Genomic DNA, 18,123 nt, shown 5'->3' with positions numbered 1-18,123 from the left:
GGGAGCGCGAGTTCATAAGGAGACCTCAACTGAGCACCCCAAGATCTCGGTCTACTTCTGCAGAAGGAATTGGTGGGAATGCTAAGGGAACCTGCCTGCCTGATCCCAGTTCCCCCAGTGGGCTTCTCCCCTTGTGGCTTTCCTCCTTCGGAAGCCCTTGAGGAAGGAGACCTCCTTTAGAAGCCTTTCCAGGGCTCCACTGATCCCTGACCCACACGAATCCCTCCTGTGGGTTCACTTCTGTTGCCTGGCTGGATGCCCTTGTGAAGATGGAGGTCGTCACTCTTGGCATCAGCAACCCTTGAACCCGGCATTGGAGCCTCCCCCTGGCGGCTTGGGCAGTGCTCAGATCGGAGCGGGGCGGGGGGAGGCAGGACGGGTCACGAACAGTGGATTGCACAGTGAAGAGTCTGGAAAGCAACCGAGGAACTGATGGTTTCCGGGTGGGGCTGGGGTCCAAATCCAGCTGAGTCGGCTCCCAGTCCAGTGCTCCTTCCCCAGCATCAACCAGCCCATTCGCCAACCGGCAGAGGAGAGAATTAGGCCTGGTCGGTCCCTAGAGGCACCCCCTCAGCACCACTGTCTGCTGGGGCCCCAACATGCCCCCATCTGTGCCGCCCCTGTGCCCGGCACTGAGTCCTCTAACCTTTCTGCATGACACCGTGTCCCGCCCCCCGCATGTGATCAGGAACTGTGTCATCCGCCAGGCTCCTCTGGGTCAAGCACACACCCCCAAACTGGAAAGAATCCTAGCACGAGGCTCCCCAGAGGCTGTGGTGGCAGAGCTCGGGGTAACCAGGCAACTGATGACAATAGCCAGAGGCTCCCGTGGCCAACCGTGCCGGCTTTGTATGTGACATGCACACATGTGTTGTACACCACACCGCATCGCCTTGCCCCAGCCTGCAGCAGCCCCGGGAACAGGGTGGGAAGTTCGCATCACTCCTGCACGGCCACCGAGTTCCATCTGTGTAGCTGCTGCAGAGCTCCGTGGACTGATCCCCGTGAACCGAATTCCATGGATCGATCCCCGTGAACCAAGCAGAAGCCCAGGCTCCGGGGCCGCGGTGCTACGCAGGAGACCCGTCCCCCTTATCGCAAGGTCAGCGACCTGGCACATTGTCCCGTCCTAGGACACTTGTGCCTCGGTGTCCGGGGCGGTGAGCGTCAGTCCTTCTGGAAGTGCCCCTGTTCCCTAAAACTCCGGGGTGGTGAGCTGATGTTTCTCGAAGAACTTCCCCCTCAAGGTGGAGGGGAGTGGGAGGGCTGGAAGCTGACGGAGAAAGACTGAAGTCAAGGACTCGACCCGTTCCAAATGGTCTTCCCTGGGTGGCCTGAGTCTGTCTCACATGCATGCTCTCTCCCTGTCTCAGGAGCCACCCGGACGTTTCCAGAAGGGTAACGTCTTGGCATTGATCTAAACCGTCAACTTCTCAAAGCCCGTCTTTGGCAGGGGGTGCTAGCCATTCCCATTTGTCACTCTCCATCCTCCTAGGACTCCTGGAAGTTGGCGGTGGGTGGCATTTGACACCTGAGGACACTGGGGCTCAAAGAGGGTCAAGTCACTGGCCCCGGGATCATGCAGCCGGGACGGGGCAGAGCCGGCCCGCGTGCTGACCAGATGCCGAAGCCCATGCATCCAGGGCCCGCCCTCCGCGTTCTTCTCACTTACACTGAGTGCCAGCCCCTCTTCTCTCCAGCGCCCAGCAGAGAGGACTTGCCCGTTAGAGACGTTCCGGTGGGGCTGGGGGGGGCAGAGCATCTCTTGGGAGCACACCCAGGCTGAAGGGAGCCCCCCACCGCCAGAGAAGGGGCGAGCACCCCAATATCAGCCCCACCAGCGTGCATGTCAGCTTCCGGTTCCCCGAGCCCGACAGCAGCCTGGCCTCGGAGAGGGCCCCCGGTAGCCACTGGGGTTCTCTTCCGCAGCAACCCCCTCCTCTGTCTTTGCCCGGAGCAGGCTGGTCCCGGGGGAGAAAGGGATGGGAACAGCAGACTCGCAGCCCAGAAACCAGAATATTAATTTTTTTCCCATGCATGCGCCTTTAATTTTTCCCTTCCCGAGCCCGCCGCGCCTTTGTACTTTTGCAGTTGCAGCTGTTTTTATTTGCCGCCGCTGCTGTTGTTTTAAAAGGTCTATTTTCACATGGAATGTTATCCAATTAGCAGAGCAATGTGTTGGCTTAAATAAACACTTGGGGGGAGCCGGCGGTAGGGAGACGTGATGGCGGCTGGTGTTGGCAGGCAGAGCTGTTCTCACCGTGGTAAACAACCATGGCTTTAATTGTGGGGGCGCTCCAGTTAATGTGTCCCTCCCCACGTCTCGCTTCGGCACCGTGCCGGGGAAGGGGGGTGGGGGGGACGTGGACCCGTGCCCCCTCTCCCCGCCCCAGGGTTGGGCTGCTGCTGAGGGTTTTGTCAGTGACCCCCATCGGGCCCGGCCGCACCCACGCTGTCACCTTGCAGACTCGGCTGAAACCAGCCCAGTGCTGGGGAGGGCGGACCGTGAGGGAGCCGGACGGGGCTCCTCCGAGCGGGGATGCCCGGCTCCGTGCCGGGTGCCCAGTGCGGCCCACGCAGGGCTGAGCCGTCTCGCCTGCCCTATAAACGATGATCGCCGTCAGATTATCCGCGGTGTGCGCTCTGCACACGTTTGCTTAACTGAGTGGAAGAAGGGAGTAGAGCACAGTCTCCGGGGGCCTGTGGGAGTGCGGCAGGGTCCGAGGGGCCGTCGCCCCGTGGAAAGGAGGAGGCCGTGGATGCAGACGAGGGGCTTCATATCCCCGACCCCAGGTTACTCGTCCATCCGCACATCGGAATGCATACTACCTCCCAGAGGCAGCCGTGAAGGTGAAGGGCCAGGCCTGGACTTTGGCACATGGCACCGCAGAAAGGGCAGCAGCAGGGGTCAGAAAGGGCCAAAGCCGGGCCCCCAGGGTCAAGGCTGCTGCCTGGCTCTCAGATGCTCTTCGTCCCCAGACAGGTTAACTGCAAGCCAACTCAGGAATCGGGGTTGATCCCCGTTTTCCTGTTCAGGCAGGTCCACGAATCCCGAGCCTTGCATTTCAAAGCAGGAAGTCAGGCTCAGCCAACGCATTTAGCATTTACAGGCTGAGAAGTCTGGGTCTGGACAAGCCCCTCTCAGCTTAGCAGGGGGGCACCCTTCATTCATCTCCAGGGGATAAGCAGAGCTGTGAGCTCCCCCTCTGCTTCCTGCCCGTCCCTCCCTCCAGGCCTCTGCCCCTGGGTGAAGGTCAGTCAGTTTCCAGAGTCTTTCTCTCACATCAGGCAGTCAGTCCCTGTAAGCCGGGAAAACCGACCCACCTTTCAGAGCTGGGCAACTCTCTCCCTTCCAGGGGCACCACTCATAACTTTTGAAAAGCTCTACTACCAACGGCAAAACGGGATCAGGACTCAGACTCTCACCGTGTGCTGGGCACTGGGGGAAACGAATCATCGTGGTCTTATTGATTCTTCGGCAGCTGCGGGAGGTCAGGGTGCCCCCACTTCACAGTGAGAAAGGGGAAACCCAGAGAGGTGCCCCATCCGTCACAAAGCCGGAAGGCATCCAGGTCACGTCACAGGTCCCCCTTGGAGCCGAAGGCCATTAGCAGGCCATGCCGCCTCTTTGCCTGGTTGCTTCTGACCACCGGTGACCTGGCATTGGTTCCTTTATCTCTCCAGCAGTTAGAGGGGGTGCCTCACCTTTGTGTCCCCCACTGGCGTGTTAGCTCATGGTGGGTCCTCCGGGGAAGTCGAGTTGAACTGGATGGAATTGTGTGGATGAACGCAGGACAGGGAAGAGAACCAAGGCCCCGGCTATCTCTCTGAGAAACTTGTCCTCAGATCCCCGGGTTCCCCACTTGCGAAGGTCCAGGGTGCCAAATGGGGCCCCCCAGTCCCGTGCCAAGAGCCGCGCTCATTCCAGATATCAGCTCCCGCGTCCTGGCAGGACGCGCTTAGAGCTTGCTTTCGGGATTGTGAGTGCCGAAAGTCAGGGATGGAAAGGTTCTGCCCCTCAGAGCTCGGGGGCTGCCCAGAGAGACACAGAGCGTACGTACAGAGTGTACAGGACCTCCTCCCAGAAGCATAGGCCCCGTGTTTTTGAGCCACCTCCGCAAAGAGGAGGAGCCAAGCCCCCAGCAGTGCCAGCCAGGGCCCGGTGCTGCCGTTCCTGTCACTCGGTCCCATGCTCCCAGGCACACGTGGTCATTCTTGGCCGTCTTAGGTCACACTTGCTCCAGGCACTGGGGGCGCAGATGGCCGGGCGCAGGTTGCCGTTGTTTGTGCTCACGTGGATCTGACGTCTGCAGAGAGAGGCAGCCCGTCCACTCTGCAAGGCCCAGAGCAGAAGGGGCTGAGAAGGGCCTGGGCTTGTAAAGACAAGAGTCCTGTCCTCGGGCACGGGCTGGGAGCCACACACCCATGGGACAGGAGTCCTGCCAAGGGCACCGAGTGGACTTCTTTTGTTGGGAGGAAGAGGTCTGTCTCCAGGGAGAGCTGCAGAAAGGTCAGCCCAGTGCTGCGCTGGCAGCCTTCCAGAGCCCTCCGTGTTCCGGGAAGATGGCTGCCAGGCCTGGTCACAGTCTAGCCGATGGCTGTCATTCCCCTTCTACGTTAGCAGATTTTCTCAAAGTGGGCTGGGGAGGGAGGTGTTGCAGAAGAGACAGCTGGAGGCTAGGACTCTCGGTGCCCACAGTTAGTGGCTTAGGTCAGAGGAGATGATTGGGGTGTGATTCTGGGACAGCCAAGCCAGGGGACCGGACGGTAGCTAGCTTGCGCTCCAGCCAGACCTGCTCTAGCTGGTGGAGTACGCCTCAATTCTGAGAGGGGCCAGACCTTGAGACCTGCTGTCTGAGGTGAGAAGTCCATCTGCCCCCGGTCAAGGCAGAGGGACTTGGAGCCGCCAGCTGGGTCAACAAACAGCCTCCTCCATGATGGTCCGAGAGGGATTTATGAAGGAGTAGGTAGGGCACGGGGACTTTCCAGGGACGCTGATGCCCCCAGGGGCCAGTGACAGTGCTGGGGAGGGACCCCAACGTGAGCTCTGGTCCTGGAGGGAGAGAGTAGGAAGAGAAATGTCCCCACCCCCTCCCGCCTCCCTCCAGGACTACTGGCATCTCCCAGTTGCTCACCCAAAACAGAAACCAGAAAGCCAGAGCCTAGTTATAGACCCCATGGGAGTCGGCTGCAAAAGGCCAGAGAATGTTCCAGAAAGAAGCAGGAATAGCCAGCACTGGCCTGTCGGATGATGACAGGAAGTGGCTCCAGAGAGCAGGGGCTCCCCTTTTCTGTGGTGTTATCCTCCTGGCCAGTCGGATGCACCTTTCAAGTTCCCCTCTAGATCTTCAGGCTTCTGCAGTGACCCGAGTGGTGGTCTGGTGGTGTACCGAGTCCTGGTGGCCTGGGCACCTATATCTGTCCCCCGAGGTCCCCAAGTCATACCTATTAGGAACAAATCTTTTTCCCCCTCTCCATTGCCAGACACAAGACCCTATAGGCACCAAGTCACGTCCCAGTTGGAAGGCAGAGTGCGCCACACATACAGGCAGCCAAAGACATGAGTTTCTTGTTCCTGTCTTCCATGGTCGGTATCGTAGGAGTATGGAGGGACCACAGCAGGCTACTCAAGTCAGCCCTCTGTCTCTGGCCAGGACCAAAGCAAGTGTCCCTTCCAGTCTGCAGACCCTCGGTGGAAGAGCCCCACGGTCAGCTCTGTGAATACAGTAGCCCCCTCCCACCCCCTTACCTATGGTGTATTACCTGCGGTCAGCCGCGGTCCAAAACCAGATGACCCTCGTCCAGAGACGGCCAGTGTAGCCGCCTGACACCCACATTGTGCACCTCGCTCATGCCCTCTCATCTCACAGGCACATTAACCTCCCACACCCCACAAAGAAGGGGGAGTTAGGACAGTAGCAGATTTTGAGCAAGACCACGTTCAGGTACTTTTATTAAAGTTTATTGTTACGGCTGTTCACTACTGTTGTAACTGTAGCTCTCTAATCGCAGTGTTATTAAATCTCTTACCGTGGTTAATTTATAAATGAAATTTTGCCACTGGTACACCTGTAGAGGAAAAATATATATGTGTGGGTTCCATACCGCCTGTGGGTTTGGGCGTCCCCTGGAGTCCTGGAGTGTATCCCCCACAGATAAGGGGGAGCAGCCTTATTCCCTGGGCACTACTGGGGCAGCAAGGAGAGAGGTCTTCCTTCCGAGGTTCAAGGCTGAGCTTAGGAGGCTGGCCTGCAAGCAGATGTTCATGGGGCGGGTGCGGGCTGGAGGCCGCACGGGCGGGACACAGGGAGGGCACCCGGCTGTCGTCTGTGAAGAGAGCAGGTTGTGCCCTGGGCCCCCCAGCAGGTCAGCTGTGACAAGGGAGCGCTTCTGAGGCCAGACCGGAGCAGGTCACAAAGGCCCGAGGATGGCACGCACAGGGTCTGAAAGGGAAGGAAGAAGCACGTGTGAAGGGACCTTGGCCGGCGCCTGTTTTCCTGTCCCTGGAATGGGAGAATAAAGCCTGTTCTCGTGAATAGGTTGGGAGCCTAGGCTTAGAGTTGCAACCCTGGAGGTCTATGATCTGCTTCCCTTTCATTCCAAGGGAAGAAAACAGGCAGCAGCAGCAGGGTTTGGAGAGAAGCACCAAGCCAGGAATGTCTAACTCCCTGCTTTTTCTGAGACACCTTCATTGCACCAAGTCCTGGGCGCCCCCAGATGAATGACGCCCCGAGAGCTGATTTGTCAGAGGGGGCCTGTGCCGCAGCTGAGGTTCAGGCTCTCAGGAGGAAGGTGACATGCGTCTCAGCAGGCCCAGAGGCTGGGGGGAAGCTACCGGCAGGCCCCAGGCCAGAGAGGCCGGGGCTGCATGTTCCCCTTGGCAGTGCCTAGAACCTTCCGTGCCTTCAGCACTAGCCTGAAGGCCTCTTGAGGGGGGGCTATGTCCTTCTCCTCACCTACCCCCTGCCTTCTAGGACCCCCCCAGATAAATAACAAGCTCCCCTCAGGCCCCTTTAGTGAAATAAGACAACTCTGGATTGTCCGAGGCCACTTTTAGCTTCGAGTCCCTGTACCCGCTACCTGCGACAGTTTGAGGCCACTACGTTGAACTTGCAAGGCAGCGGGCACTCAGGAAAGCGGCTCGGTCTCCTGTGAACCGGAGGGGACTGGGATGAGGGAGGCTAGTCCTGCTATTTTTGGAGAACTGCGTGCTGGGCTCCAGCACCAAATCATAAGAGCTTATGTCCCTCCAAATATTGTTCCGGTTTTTCGGTGGCGTAGGGGAGCAGAGGGCATCCATAATAATAACCCCAGCTAAGGATGCTGTTAGACTTCACAGTCCACGGGCTCCTCCTCGCCACTCTTTGCTGCCGCCACTCAAGGAACCGGTCCCAGAGAGGTTAAGCAGCGCGCTCGAGCTCACACAGCTTGCACGTGGTGCAGTGGGGATTTGAACCAGAGGCCCCCAGCCTTAATGACTGTGCCACCTCACCTCTGGAGGTGAAAAGCCCTTCCAAAGCGGAGGTGAGAATTGGGAAGGGTTGCCATCAGAGGCCAGGAGAGGGAGTTTTTCAGCAACTGCGGCAGTGAACGGACCCCTCCCAGGCTCCATGGGCGCACAGCAGTGGAGAACGGGGTCGGAAGGAAACGCCAGTCTGAAGGCTGCACGCAGAGAGGGGCCGGGACCGGGGTGTCATGCCTGAGGCCCCCTCCCTCCCTTCTCTCTGCAGCCCAGCTCCCACCAGCTGGAGCCTCGTGCCCACCCCCCACCCCCCCGCCCACCCGCCTGCGTCCCCGGGACTGCAGCTCCTCAGGGACCCGGACGGGGGGACGGAATACCCACCACGCCAGACTCCCGACTGACTTCTCTCCCCCAGCTCAAAACCCCAGCTCCCCCAGTCAGGCTGTCTCTCTGCAGTGCCAGCTGAGAACGCGTGTGTTTTAAAGCTCGGAATGGGCCATTTCGGCTCGGAGTCCAGATGCAGTTTTATGTCCGCGTGGAAAAAATGCAGAGGCTCTGCTGGCAGTCAGAAAGAGTTTTTTAAATTAAAGTAAAACAAAAGGGAGGGGGAGGAAGGGAGAAAAAGTTTCCTGCACCTGGCCCTTCTCAGAAAAGGGCAACGAGAACAGAGCATTTCTGTACTCGGACTGCATGTCTTTATTTTTTAAAAAGTGCATGTCCCCCCAGTCCTCACCAGTGCTTTTCAGAGTTGATTGTTATGGAATATCCACTGCAGGTGACCCCCCCCCCCGGGCACATTGTGTGCTCATCCCACGATTAGCCCCATTTTACAGATGAGGAGACCGAGGCTCCCAGTGGGGCACCTGACTTACCCAGGGTCACCTCAACTGCTGTAATGAAGTACCACAGCCTGGGTGGCTGAAACCAACAGAAATTGACGTCTCCCCATTCTCAAGGCTGGGAGTCCCTGATCAAGGGGGCAGGAGTTGTTGGGTTCCTTTCAAAGGAAGTCTGTTCCCCTCCTCTCTCCCAGCATCTGGTGGCAGCAGCATTCCTCAGCCCCCTGTTTCCACGGGGCACCGCCCACGTCTGTCTTCACGTGGATGTCTCTTACGAGGCCACAGTCATACTGGGTTAGGGGGCCCACCTTCTCCAGGATGCCCTCGCCTTTATTTGACTACACCTGCAAGGACCTGTTTCCAAATAGGGTCAGAACCCAAGGTCCCAGGGGTGTGGATGCCAACACCCATTCTTGAGGGGAGCCTGGTCCAGCCCGTAACAGTCACGCTGAAGGCGAGGGCCAGGGGCGGTTCCGTTCCAGAGTGGAGCTCTCCTGGTCACACGCCACCTCCTCGCAGCATGGAGGAAGCAAGAGGGATGCGTCCTGGTGGCCCCTCTTCTCGTACTGCATGGTGCTGATGGCAGTCCAGAAGCACAGACAAAGACGCCACTGTTAGCCACCGTGGCTTCCCGACCTGACGAGCACCTGGGGCTGGCCCTGGCCATTCCCATGGCTGGCCCGCGGCCTCGCTGCTAGGAGAAAGAAATCACAGATGGGACAAGTCAGCAGTAACAGCGCAACCAGGACGAGAGCTAGTATCTATTGAGCACTTAGTGTATGCCCCACACATTCTAGGCATCTTCCACTTAATTCTTTCTCCTCTCCCTTAGAACCCTGAGATTGGAAGGCCATTAACATTCCCATTTCATAGACCAGGAAACTGAGGCCAGAGAGGTTCATTAACTTGGTCTTGAAGCGAGGAGGTACAGGACCTGCGCTGCCCAGACACAGTGGCTCTGGAGTCTAAGCCTGTGGCTTCTGTGAACCACAGGAGAGCTGCAGGGCGAGCCCCAGGGTGGTGCCACTTAGCCTGGGCCCTGGTGACATTTAAGAGGGAACTCATCAGTACCGCATGGTTCCATTCATCCGAAACATCCGGAACAGGCAGATCCAAGGAGATGGAAAGCAGACTCGTGGGGGCCGGGGGCCGGAGGCTGGGTGCCAGGGGCTGGGTGAGGGTGAGGAGCGACCAGTGCCGAGTGTGGGGTTTCTCCAGGGTGGATGGAGGATGACACGTTCCGAACTTGACACGGTGGTGGCCGCACAACTCTGACTGTCCTGAAAACCTACAAGCTATGTACTTTAGAGGAGTGACTTGCATGGTATGTGCCTTCTATCTCAGTAAAGCAGCCCCAAACACCAGAGAGGAGGTAGGCAGAACTTGGGAGGCCAGGAGCAGCGAAGAGCGGGAGGCCAGAGCTGCTGAGCCCGGGGAAGGAGCCAGCGCCTGGGAGGGCAGGGGACGCACTCCCCGGGGCTGGCGAAGGACAGAGCCACCAGGGAAAAGCGAGGGGCTTGTGTGGCTGGTCACCATGGCTAGGCAGGGCTCGGCTTTGTCCCATGGCGCTCCCCCGATGGCCCGGTGGGAGGTGAGCCGGCCCATGGGGTAGCCCTCCCCAGACGGGACACAGTGTGGGAGGAAGCCGGCCACGGGCCCAGGCACCAATTACAGGCAGATATATTGACGGCACGTTCCCTCGCAGCTCTCTCCCTGGGAACGTAACCTGCTAATTGAGTTAAGTGCCCAGCAGCTCCCATACCCTTGCTAGAGAGCAGGTGTCACAAGGGCCAGAACCTGGCCTTTGAGCTTGAGGAGCCGGCATGGGGGCAGGGGACGGCATGAGCGTCTGCTATAGGTCTCCGCTAACTCGCCGTTTCATTTCCTGCCCTCGCACCCCCAGAGAGCTTTCCACGCCCTGTGTCATAGCACCCACCTGTACGGCCGGAGACTGGTCCTGGAGTGGGCCGACTCGGAGGTGAGCCTGCAGAGCCTGCGGCGGAAGACGGCCAAGCACTTCCACGGTAAGCAGGCCAGGGTGCCCGGGGGTCTGTCCTTGCCTGGACAGGCTGCTGCCATCCCTTGACGGGATGCTGATCTGTGCAGATGGCGCCTGTAGCCTCCATACCCTCTGGCTGGGTTGGGTCATTGGGAAGACCCTGGTACCCCGCCTTCCGTCCTGGCAGGTGGCTGGCTGGCACTGCCACCCAAGGCTGCAGCTCACGTCTAGTTGCCCTCTCTACCCGGCACTCTCTGTCCAGGTCCCCTTGGCCAGCCAAGGAGGTCACTTGCACTGAAACCCCTACTGTCTGCCTCCTTTCCGGTGGACCCTCCTCGGTTACTCCGTCTGAGGGCCGTCCACTCCCTGCCGGGAGCCCGATGGTCACAGGACCTGACTCCCACCTCTCACACACCTTGGGGGCATCCCGTGGCCTCGCGGATTATTCAGTCCCTCCCCAGAAAATACTCAGTGAGCACCTGTTGTTCTAGCACAGGGGTGCAGCTGTGACCTGGCTGGGCAGCAGGTTCTAGTGGAAGAGGCCAGGTACGTTACTTGAGCGGGTGGTCTAGAAAGGTCTCCCTGCAGAGGTGACATTTGCGCCCACGAGAGGGCTGCCTGAGCAGTGGGGACCTTGAGCTTGGCACCTGCAGAAGCAGGGAGGCCAGCGTGGCTGGAACCGGTAAGGTGGCGAGAGTTGGGGGCCGGCTTGCAACAAGTCTCATCCTGTCCAGCAAGGTGCTGGGGAGTCAGCTAGGAGGGGACAAGGGAAGGTCTCGAGAACACTGAGCCACACCGGGCGCGTGGAATGAGAGGCAGGTGCCCCCGACTGTCCCTCCCAGGGTGCACCCCTGCACTTGGGCTATCAAGGAACCTTTGAACTTGAAGCCCATCTCCACGCCTCTCCCATGCATCTCAGAGGTGCATTCAGGGCCCAGCAGGAAAGGGGCAGCTGCTAGCCTCCTGCCCACTTAGGATCCTGTCGGCTTCGTGAAGGGTGCCCAGGAATAGCCTCCCCCGGCTGGGAATGCGTCTCTTCCTCCCACCTGCCCAGGAAAGCAGGCTTGGTAAAGGGGCTCCGTAGTCCCACGGCATCAGCCACGGCTGCTCTGAGGTCTCAGGTGGCAAGCTGCCTTCCTCCATCCAGGAGTCCCAGGGACAACTGGAGAGTTTTCAGCGCTCGGGGTTTCCTGGGTGGACCAGTTACCCAGGCGCCTGCCACTGGTCCCCTCACCCATCCCCACCAGGCAGTGGGGAGCCGCAGTGTGACCTGGGGGCAACCTGGGGTATTGGCTGCAGAGCCCACCCTTCTGCCACTCACCCCCGTAGGGATGGAGCATAGAGCCAGGATGTGACTGTTGCCTGTCCCAGCCAGTGACACTGGGTCTCCCCAGTCATGCAGCAGCGTAGGGGACCCCACAGAGGAGGCAGCCCTTACAGGGCTGGGAGTTTTCCAGTTGTTGGGCCCCGTTGGTCTTGCTCTGGGCTAGCAAGCAGGGCCTCTGAGCAGTGTCTTGGGTGTGCAGACGGCCCCCCTCCCCCGAGGTTTGCTTCGAGCACAGGGTGTAGCCTTTGACTGTAGCTCAGCCTGTGGACCCTTCAGATACACCAGGGGCCTTTTCCAGCCCAGTCCCATGTGACCGCCCTGAGCGCGCGCGGTGGTGCTCTGTGCCTCCCCACGTGCTCTTCCCTCTGCTCAGAATGCTTGGCCCTCCGGTTTGTTTAAGCAGCCAGGGCCTGTGCAGCCAGTAAGGCCCAGCTCAAATGACACCTCCCCCAGCAAGCCCCCCCTTTCTCTGCCCCTCTCCTTCGGTTTCCGCGAGGGCTCTGTCCTCCTTCCTATACTTCCCTGCCGTGTCGTAATTTATTTCATTATGGTTTTCTCCTCGCTGGACTGATGCCTTTCCCCGCATGGAGACTGTGTCCTTGGCTTCCTCTCTGGGCCCCCGTGCCCGGCCCCATGTCCAGCATAGGCCAGGCCCCCCCGTCGGAGGCTGGGGAAGTTACCAGCAAAAGTACACGAGCGACCGGAGGAATCAGGACTGAGTACACAGTCCCCAGCTCACAACTCAATAAGTCCCCAAATCCTGACGTGCAGAAAGGGAACCTATCCCTATTGACAGCCATTGACAGGCCCAAATGCACCCGTCGGCAAATGTTTGTGTAAGGGCCTCTGCCCACACCTCGCCTCCACCCGCCCCCAGGGCCGGCGGCCTGCAGGCTCAGCACTTCTCCCCCACGTTGCGGAGAAGCCCCCTTCGATAAATTGAGTTCCAGAGACAGTGTTACTGCCTCACCCCAGCGGAAAGGCTCAGTCAGGGGCGCCGCTGTGGGATCGGCTGTCTCTAGTATCGGCTGCAGGCCGAGGCCCAGACAGAGCAGGTGTAGTCCCAGCGGGAACAGAGGCAGTAGCATTCGTCCGCGCGGGTTCCTGGGAATTCCCCAGCAGCCCTGTGAGATGGGCATGATGAGCCCCGGGTTGTGGTTTGTTTGTTTGTTTTAATTTTAGGATTTTATTTATTCATTTGAGAGAGAGTTGAGAGAGCATGAGCAGGGAGAGGGACAGACTCCCCCAGGAGCAGGGAGCCAGGTGCGGGGCTCGATCCCAGGACCCTGGGATCTTGACCTGAGCCGAAGGTGGACACTTCACTGAGCCACCCAGCTCCCCCTTGATTAGCCCCATTTTACAGATGGGAACACTGAGAGCAACCAAGCATTGCAGTGACACGTGACTACCCCTGTTTATTAAGGACTCACTCCATGCTGAGGTCTGTTCTCAGTCTCTGACCTGCACCGTCTCACTGAGCCCCAGGACAGTGGCAGCAGCTCCGGGCGCTTCTGTCTCCGTTTTACAAAGAAATCGAGTGAGGCACTGCCCGTGGTCACGCGGCCGGAAAGTCACAGATTGGAGCTCTAGGCCAGCTCCAGAACTCTCACCCCACCCCGCCACCCTGTACTACTCCATACTAGCAAGTGCCGTCTTCCAGAAGTCTGGGGCTTTTTTTTTTTTTTTTTTAAGATTTTATTTATCTTATTTGACAGACAGAGATCACAAGTAGGCAGAGAGGCAGGCAGAGAGAGAGAGAGAAGAGGAAGCAGGCTCTCTGCTGAGCAGAGAGCCCGATATGGGGCTCGATCCCAGGACCCTGGGATCATGACCTGAGCCGAAGGCAGAGGCTTTAACCCACTGAGCCACCCAGGCGCCCCAAGTCTGGGGCTTTTATTAGACCTGGGTATATGAGTGTTTCCTGCATGGCTTCCTTCATCCTGACTTGTCCAGACGCTGAATGTAGACTGTCCAGAAATGGAGGCTGTGAATAACAGGTCATGATGGAAAATGTCAGACAGCCCTTTGGAATTAACACAGTGTGTCCTCCTAGAAGGCCCCAGGGGGTGCACATTACCGTGTCCCCGCTTATAGGCTGGGAAGCTCAAGTGCCTTCTGAGGGTCAGCCCAGCTCTGTGTTTGGACTCCCTTTGAGTCCCCCTGGAGGAACATGGCCCTCAGGTTCTGGAAGGGGCCATGCACTCTGAGCTGACCGAGTGTGTGGAAGTGAGTATTGCCAGACCCTTCCTGAACCAAGGGAAGATGGGCAGGGTCCTAGCAGGGAACAGAATTACCCCAGGGGTTGGCAGGAAGAGCCTGTAATGCAGAGGTGAGGATAGGGGCCAGAGGTGAGCAGTACTGAGGAGCAATCCCCCCTCCCCCCACCTTATCCCAGGGCCTGTAGGGGTAGGGAGGAAATGATGTCCCTGGGGTCCATCGAGAGCAGGGTCTGCAGACACGTACTCAGTCCCCTAGTGTAGAAGCCCACAGCCAATGCCAGAGAACCCCACAAAGCAGGTGGGGAGCGGCGGGAAAAGTGCCCGCAGCTCCCTCTCTTCCCACCTTTCTCCCCGCTGGGTCTCCCCTTGGCCCACTGCATCTGTAAGCCAGAGGACCAGGTCCCCCAGGGACACCTGCCAGCAGACAGCAGGACAGAAGCTGGATCTGGTGGCCCCAGAGAACATCTAGCCCATGTTGGGCCCACGAGCAGCAGCAGGGCTGTGCTGAAGGGAGGGGGAGACCCCATCTGGAGGGGTCTCTTCGGCGCGCGCCCGCCTGCCAGACCTCCACGCTGGCCTCACCCGTCTGGGTTGAGAAGATGACAGAACGGCAGCCTGAGAGTAAAGTCGTGTTTCACAGCACTCTTGCCCAAAGAAACACATGATAATCCTCTGAAAACAAAAGAAGGCTCTCTCCAGAGCACAGCAAGATAAGACACAGGGATTTGTACCCTAGGATCCGTGAAACCTTGTCTTCGCGGATCCTAGTCTAGGGCTGGCCTCAGAGGAGCTGAGCCCCCCGGAAATGTTGTCATCCCGGTGTGGGGGCGGGTGTGGGGGCGTGCACGTGTGTGTGAGCAGGTCTACCTCTCGGGCAAGAGGATCTGTTGTCATCAGATTTTCCGTAAGCTCCTGGTCCCCGAAAGGTTGGCTGTAGGAGAAGGAACGTTGACCTTGTAATCCAGGAGACCCGGTTTCTGTTGCTCCCTGACTGAGTGTCAGGGGGCGGGGCTTGGGGGGGGAGTCAGTGTGCCTGCCCCCTGGGTTCCGTTTCCCCTTCCACAACTGTTCACCAACGGTGGCGGTGGCAGCTAACAAAGGCGCCCCCTTTTCGAATTGTTGTGCGTGGGCTGCCCTGTTGGTTTTCTCACCCAGAGGGCACCCCCACCCCCCAGGGCAGTCCCAGGAGGTAGGGACTGTGTCTTCCCTGTTTAGAGATGAAGGGAGGAAGCACGTGGAGATGAAGTCACACGCTGGGGCTCACGCAGGCAGTGTAGGGTGGAAGCCAGGTTCGAGCTCGCGCAGTCCGGCTGAAGGTCCCTGTACTCAGGGCAACAGCTCCATCTGTCCTTCCCACGTTAGCTGGACCCTGGGGGGCGGGGGTGGGGGAGGGGTTCGACAAGTCAGCCCACAACAGGTGCTCGGGAGCCTGCAGTCCCCCGTACTGACCCCTCCATTGTGTGTCTGAGCTTTTGGGGGAATGGGAGGCGCCCCTACAGCCCTGAATGTTCAAAATAGGGCTGCTGGCCTCCTGCTCTCCTGGCTGGACCCTTCCCCCCGCCCCCCTGCTCTGCCCCTTCCCCGTGGCGAAAAATACCCAGCTCATTTGTGTCGAAATCTGCATTGTTCAGCGCTTCCAGGGCCCTGGCAGACTCCGAGGGCAGGTGGGACGCATGCCCAGTTTCCTCCCTCCACGCCGAGCTCTGCCAGGAAGGCACTCAGGTCTCCCGTGGAGGCCCCGGCCCCGGTTGCCCAGCCCGAGCCCTGAGGCCACGACAAAGGGCTCCCTGTGGAATGTGTGCTGGGGATGACAGGCAGGCGTCCGACCATTCGGCAGGGGGGCCAGGCATGAAGCTTGCTGGCGAACCGAGAGCTCCGCAGCCCCTGCGACCAGCCCCTCTCTCCGTCCACGAGTCCCTGATGAGCCTAGGTGAAGGTGGAAGGTGCCGTGTATGGTTCGGGCTGGATAACACTAATTATTATTATTACTGCTGTAACAACTTTCATCTGTTAAGCCTTACTCCGTGCCAGGTGTTATCGACGGGCGGTCGCAAGTATTAATTCTGGAGAGTCCTAGGGGGTAAATACCATCATTCACTCCTGCTTTGTAGATGAGTAAACTGAGGCACAGAGAGGGCAGACACCCTGCCCAAGGGGGCACCCGGTTACTAGCAGCCGAGTCAGGAGTCAGACCTAGGCTTTTGGCCATCCTGTTCGACTGAGTCTTTGTATCAGCAGGTGTGTGCTGGTGCCCCTTCCGCTTGCCCCGGGGTGTGTCCCCATCCCAGCTCTGTGACCTCGGGCACCGCGCTCAGCCTCAGCTCTCATCCATATGGCGGGACGAGGGTGCCTACCTCCTCTGGGAAACCTTGGGGTTCAAGGAGGCGATGCCTCTAAGGTTCCTGGCACAAGTGAGCGTGTGACAGATGTCACTTCCCCCATCTTTCCTTCTTGGGGCCGCCCAGAGCACTTTGTTGACCTCGCTTCCCAGGCCAGCCGGGCTGAGGAAGGATGTGCTCCGGGCAAGGGAGAGAGACCGGAGAGGAGCCCCGGTTTTTGTAAGCCTGGCTTGTAAACGGCGAGTGCGCGTGCGTGGGTGGGTGCGTGGGTGAGAACCTGGAGAGGCCCAGCACGTAGGCCCAGCACGTGGGCCCTGCCCGGGGCCGGTGCGTTTGCATCCGACTCCGGATGACAGCTCGTGGAGACGGTGTCCATAATGCCCTGCCTTCCGACGCAGGTGTGGGAGCGAGCCGTGCTCCGTGCCGGCCTGGTGTTCACCACTCACAGAGGGTCCTGTGTTGGCAGCCAAAGAAGCTTGTTTTAAACCTCCGCCGCCACCCCACCCCTGCCGCCAGCTTCCAACCCTCCGGAAGCCTCCATCCTGTCCCTTGTCCCTGTAAGATGGCAGGGTGTCACGTTTCTCCCTTCGCAGGTGAGGCCTGCCGTATGGCCATGACGTTGAACAGCAGTGGCCAGGTCGGCCTCTGAATGCCATTGGCCATGTTGCTCTGATCTTGACACCAGACGGAGGTGCCCTGAGAGGGCAGAGCAAGCCGGCCGTCCTGCACAGAGCCGTCTGCTCCCCTCGCCCCTGCCCCGCCCCCACCCCCCCTCCCGGCCTAGAACCGTTTTCCCCTCTGCCCCTCGCGGCCCCCGGTAGGTGAAGTGCTATTCTTCAGCCCTTGCGTGTGGGAGGGTGAAAAGAGAGAGCAAGGAGGGAAGAAAGAGGAAAGCCGGCCACTGGCTGTGTCCTTTTCTTCCCGAGCGTGTTACAAACCAGCAGGGTCGAGGCATCGAGAAGCTTTCAGGGCCTCGGCAGGCCGCGGTATCCGCAAGCGGCACCGAGAGAATATAATGGTAGAGAAGCAACCCGCCCGCAGAAGCCTCTGTTTCAGACCCCGCACAGCCAGGGAGGCCCGGGCAAACGGGCTTTTACTTGGCCGGGAGCACGGCTCTGCTTCCCGCCGTTGTCTTATTCCAGCTGGGAGGACTGATGGGCTGTGGTTAGCGGTTGTACCTTTCACCTCCGGAGCCGGGAGCGCAGACATGACCGGCATGGCAAGCGGCTGGCAGCGGCGCCTCCCCCGCCCGCCAGAGCCAGCCCAGGCCGGGGCGGGAGATCCGCTCTCTCTGGGTGCGGGCGGGTGCCTGGCTGGTGCGGGGATGGGGGGGTGGGGGTCACGAGCCTCCAGCACAGGTGCTGATGGGGACCGGAACCAGGTGGGGAAGGGGCCCGACTGCCAGAGCCCTTGTCCCGGCAGCCTGTCCCTTGCCCCTTCGTCCGCCGCTCTCAGCCAGAACATGATAGATCGGCCCTCTCCCTGGTACCCCTGGTGTGCTCGGTTCCCCCATCATGCTCCTCCCCCCTCTTCCTGCCACTCTGTGTTCCTATGTGCGATACTCTGATGTCTCTTCTCCCCGTGAGGCCCTGCCCTCCAGGGCAGGGGTCCTTCTCCGCATCTCCCCGTCACTGTGGTCCTCTGCCTAGCACCGTGGGCGCTCCTTAACTGTCCGTGGGCCAGGCACACGATTGTCCCATCGGCCCATTCTGACCCAGTGTCTCGTCCCTAGCAGCCGTAGTGCGGGAGTCGGTTCAGCCCCTCCTCACTGTCACCCCATGGGAGGGAAGCCCGGTTGCCGGGACGCTGTACGGTTAGCCGTGCAGCCAGCCCCAGAGCCCCACTTGGCCTGAAGCCAGCTCTTCCACCTTGAGCCTCCGCCCACCACCAGTCTAAAAGAGGCAGCCATGTGACTTCGTATTAAAGACCAAGTCAGGT

The 18,123-nt window shown here is 59.7% G+C and overlaps 1 protein-coding gene across 2 annotated transcripts in view; it reads left to right on the top strand.

Moving 5' to 3' along the window:
• RBM19 (RNA binding motif protein 19) overlaps nucleotides 1–18,123 on the top strand; it is a 122,650-nt gene that overhangs the window by 88,438 nt on the left and 16,089 nt on the right. For both annotated transcript variants that reach the window (XM_059408498.1, XM_059408499.1), the window contains exon 23: nucleotides 10,205–10,325. In XM_059408498.1, coding sequence (XP_059264481.1) covers nucleotides 10,205–10,325 — 121 coding nt within the window. The remainder of the gene's footprint in view (nucleotides 1–10,204; nucleotides 10,326–18,123) is intronic.

Source organism: Mustela nigripes, chromosome 8 (genome assembly GCF_022355385.1).
Source record: "Mustela nigripes isolate SB6536 chromosome 8, MUSNIG.SB6536, whole genome shotgun sequence".
Lineage (NCBI taxonomy): Eukaryota > Metazoa > Chordata > Mammalia > Carnivora > Mustelidae > Mustela > Mustela nigripes.
This window is presented reverse-complemented; position numbering and strand designations above follow the sequence as displayed.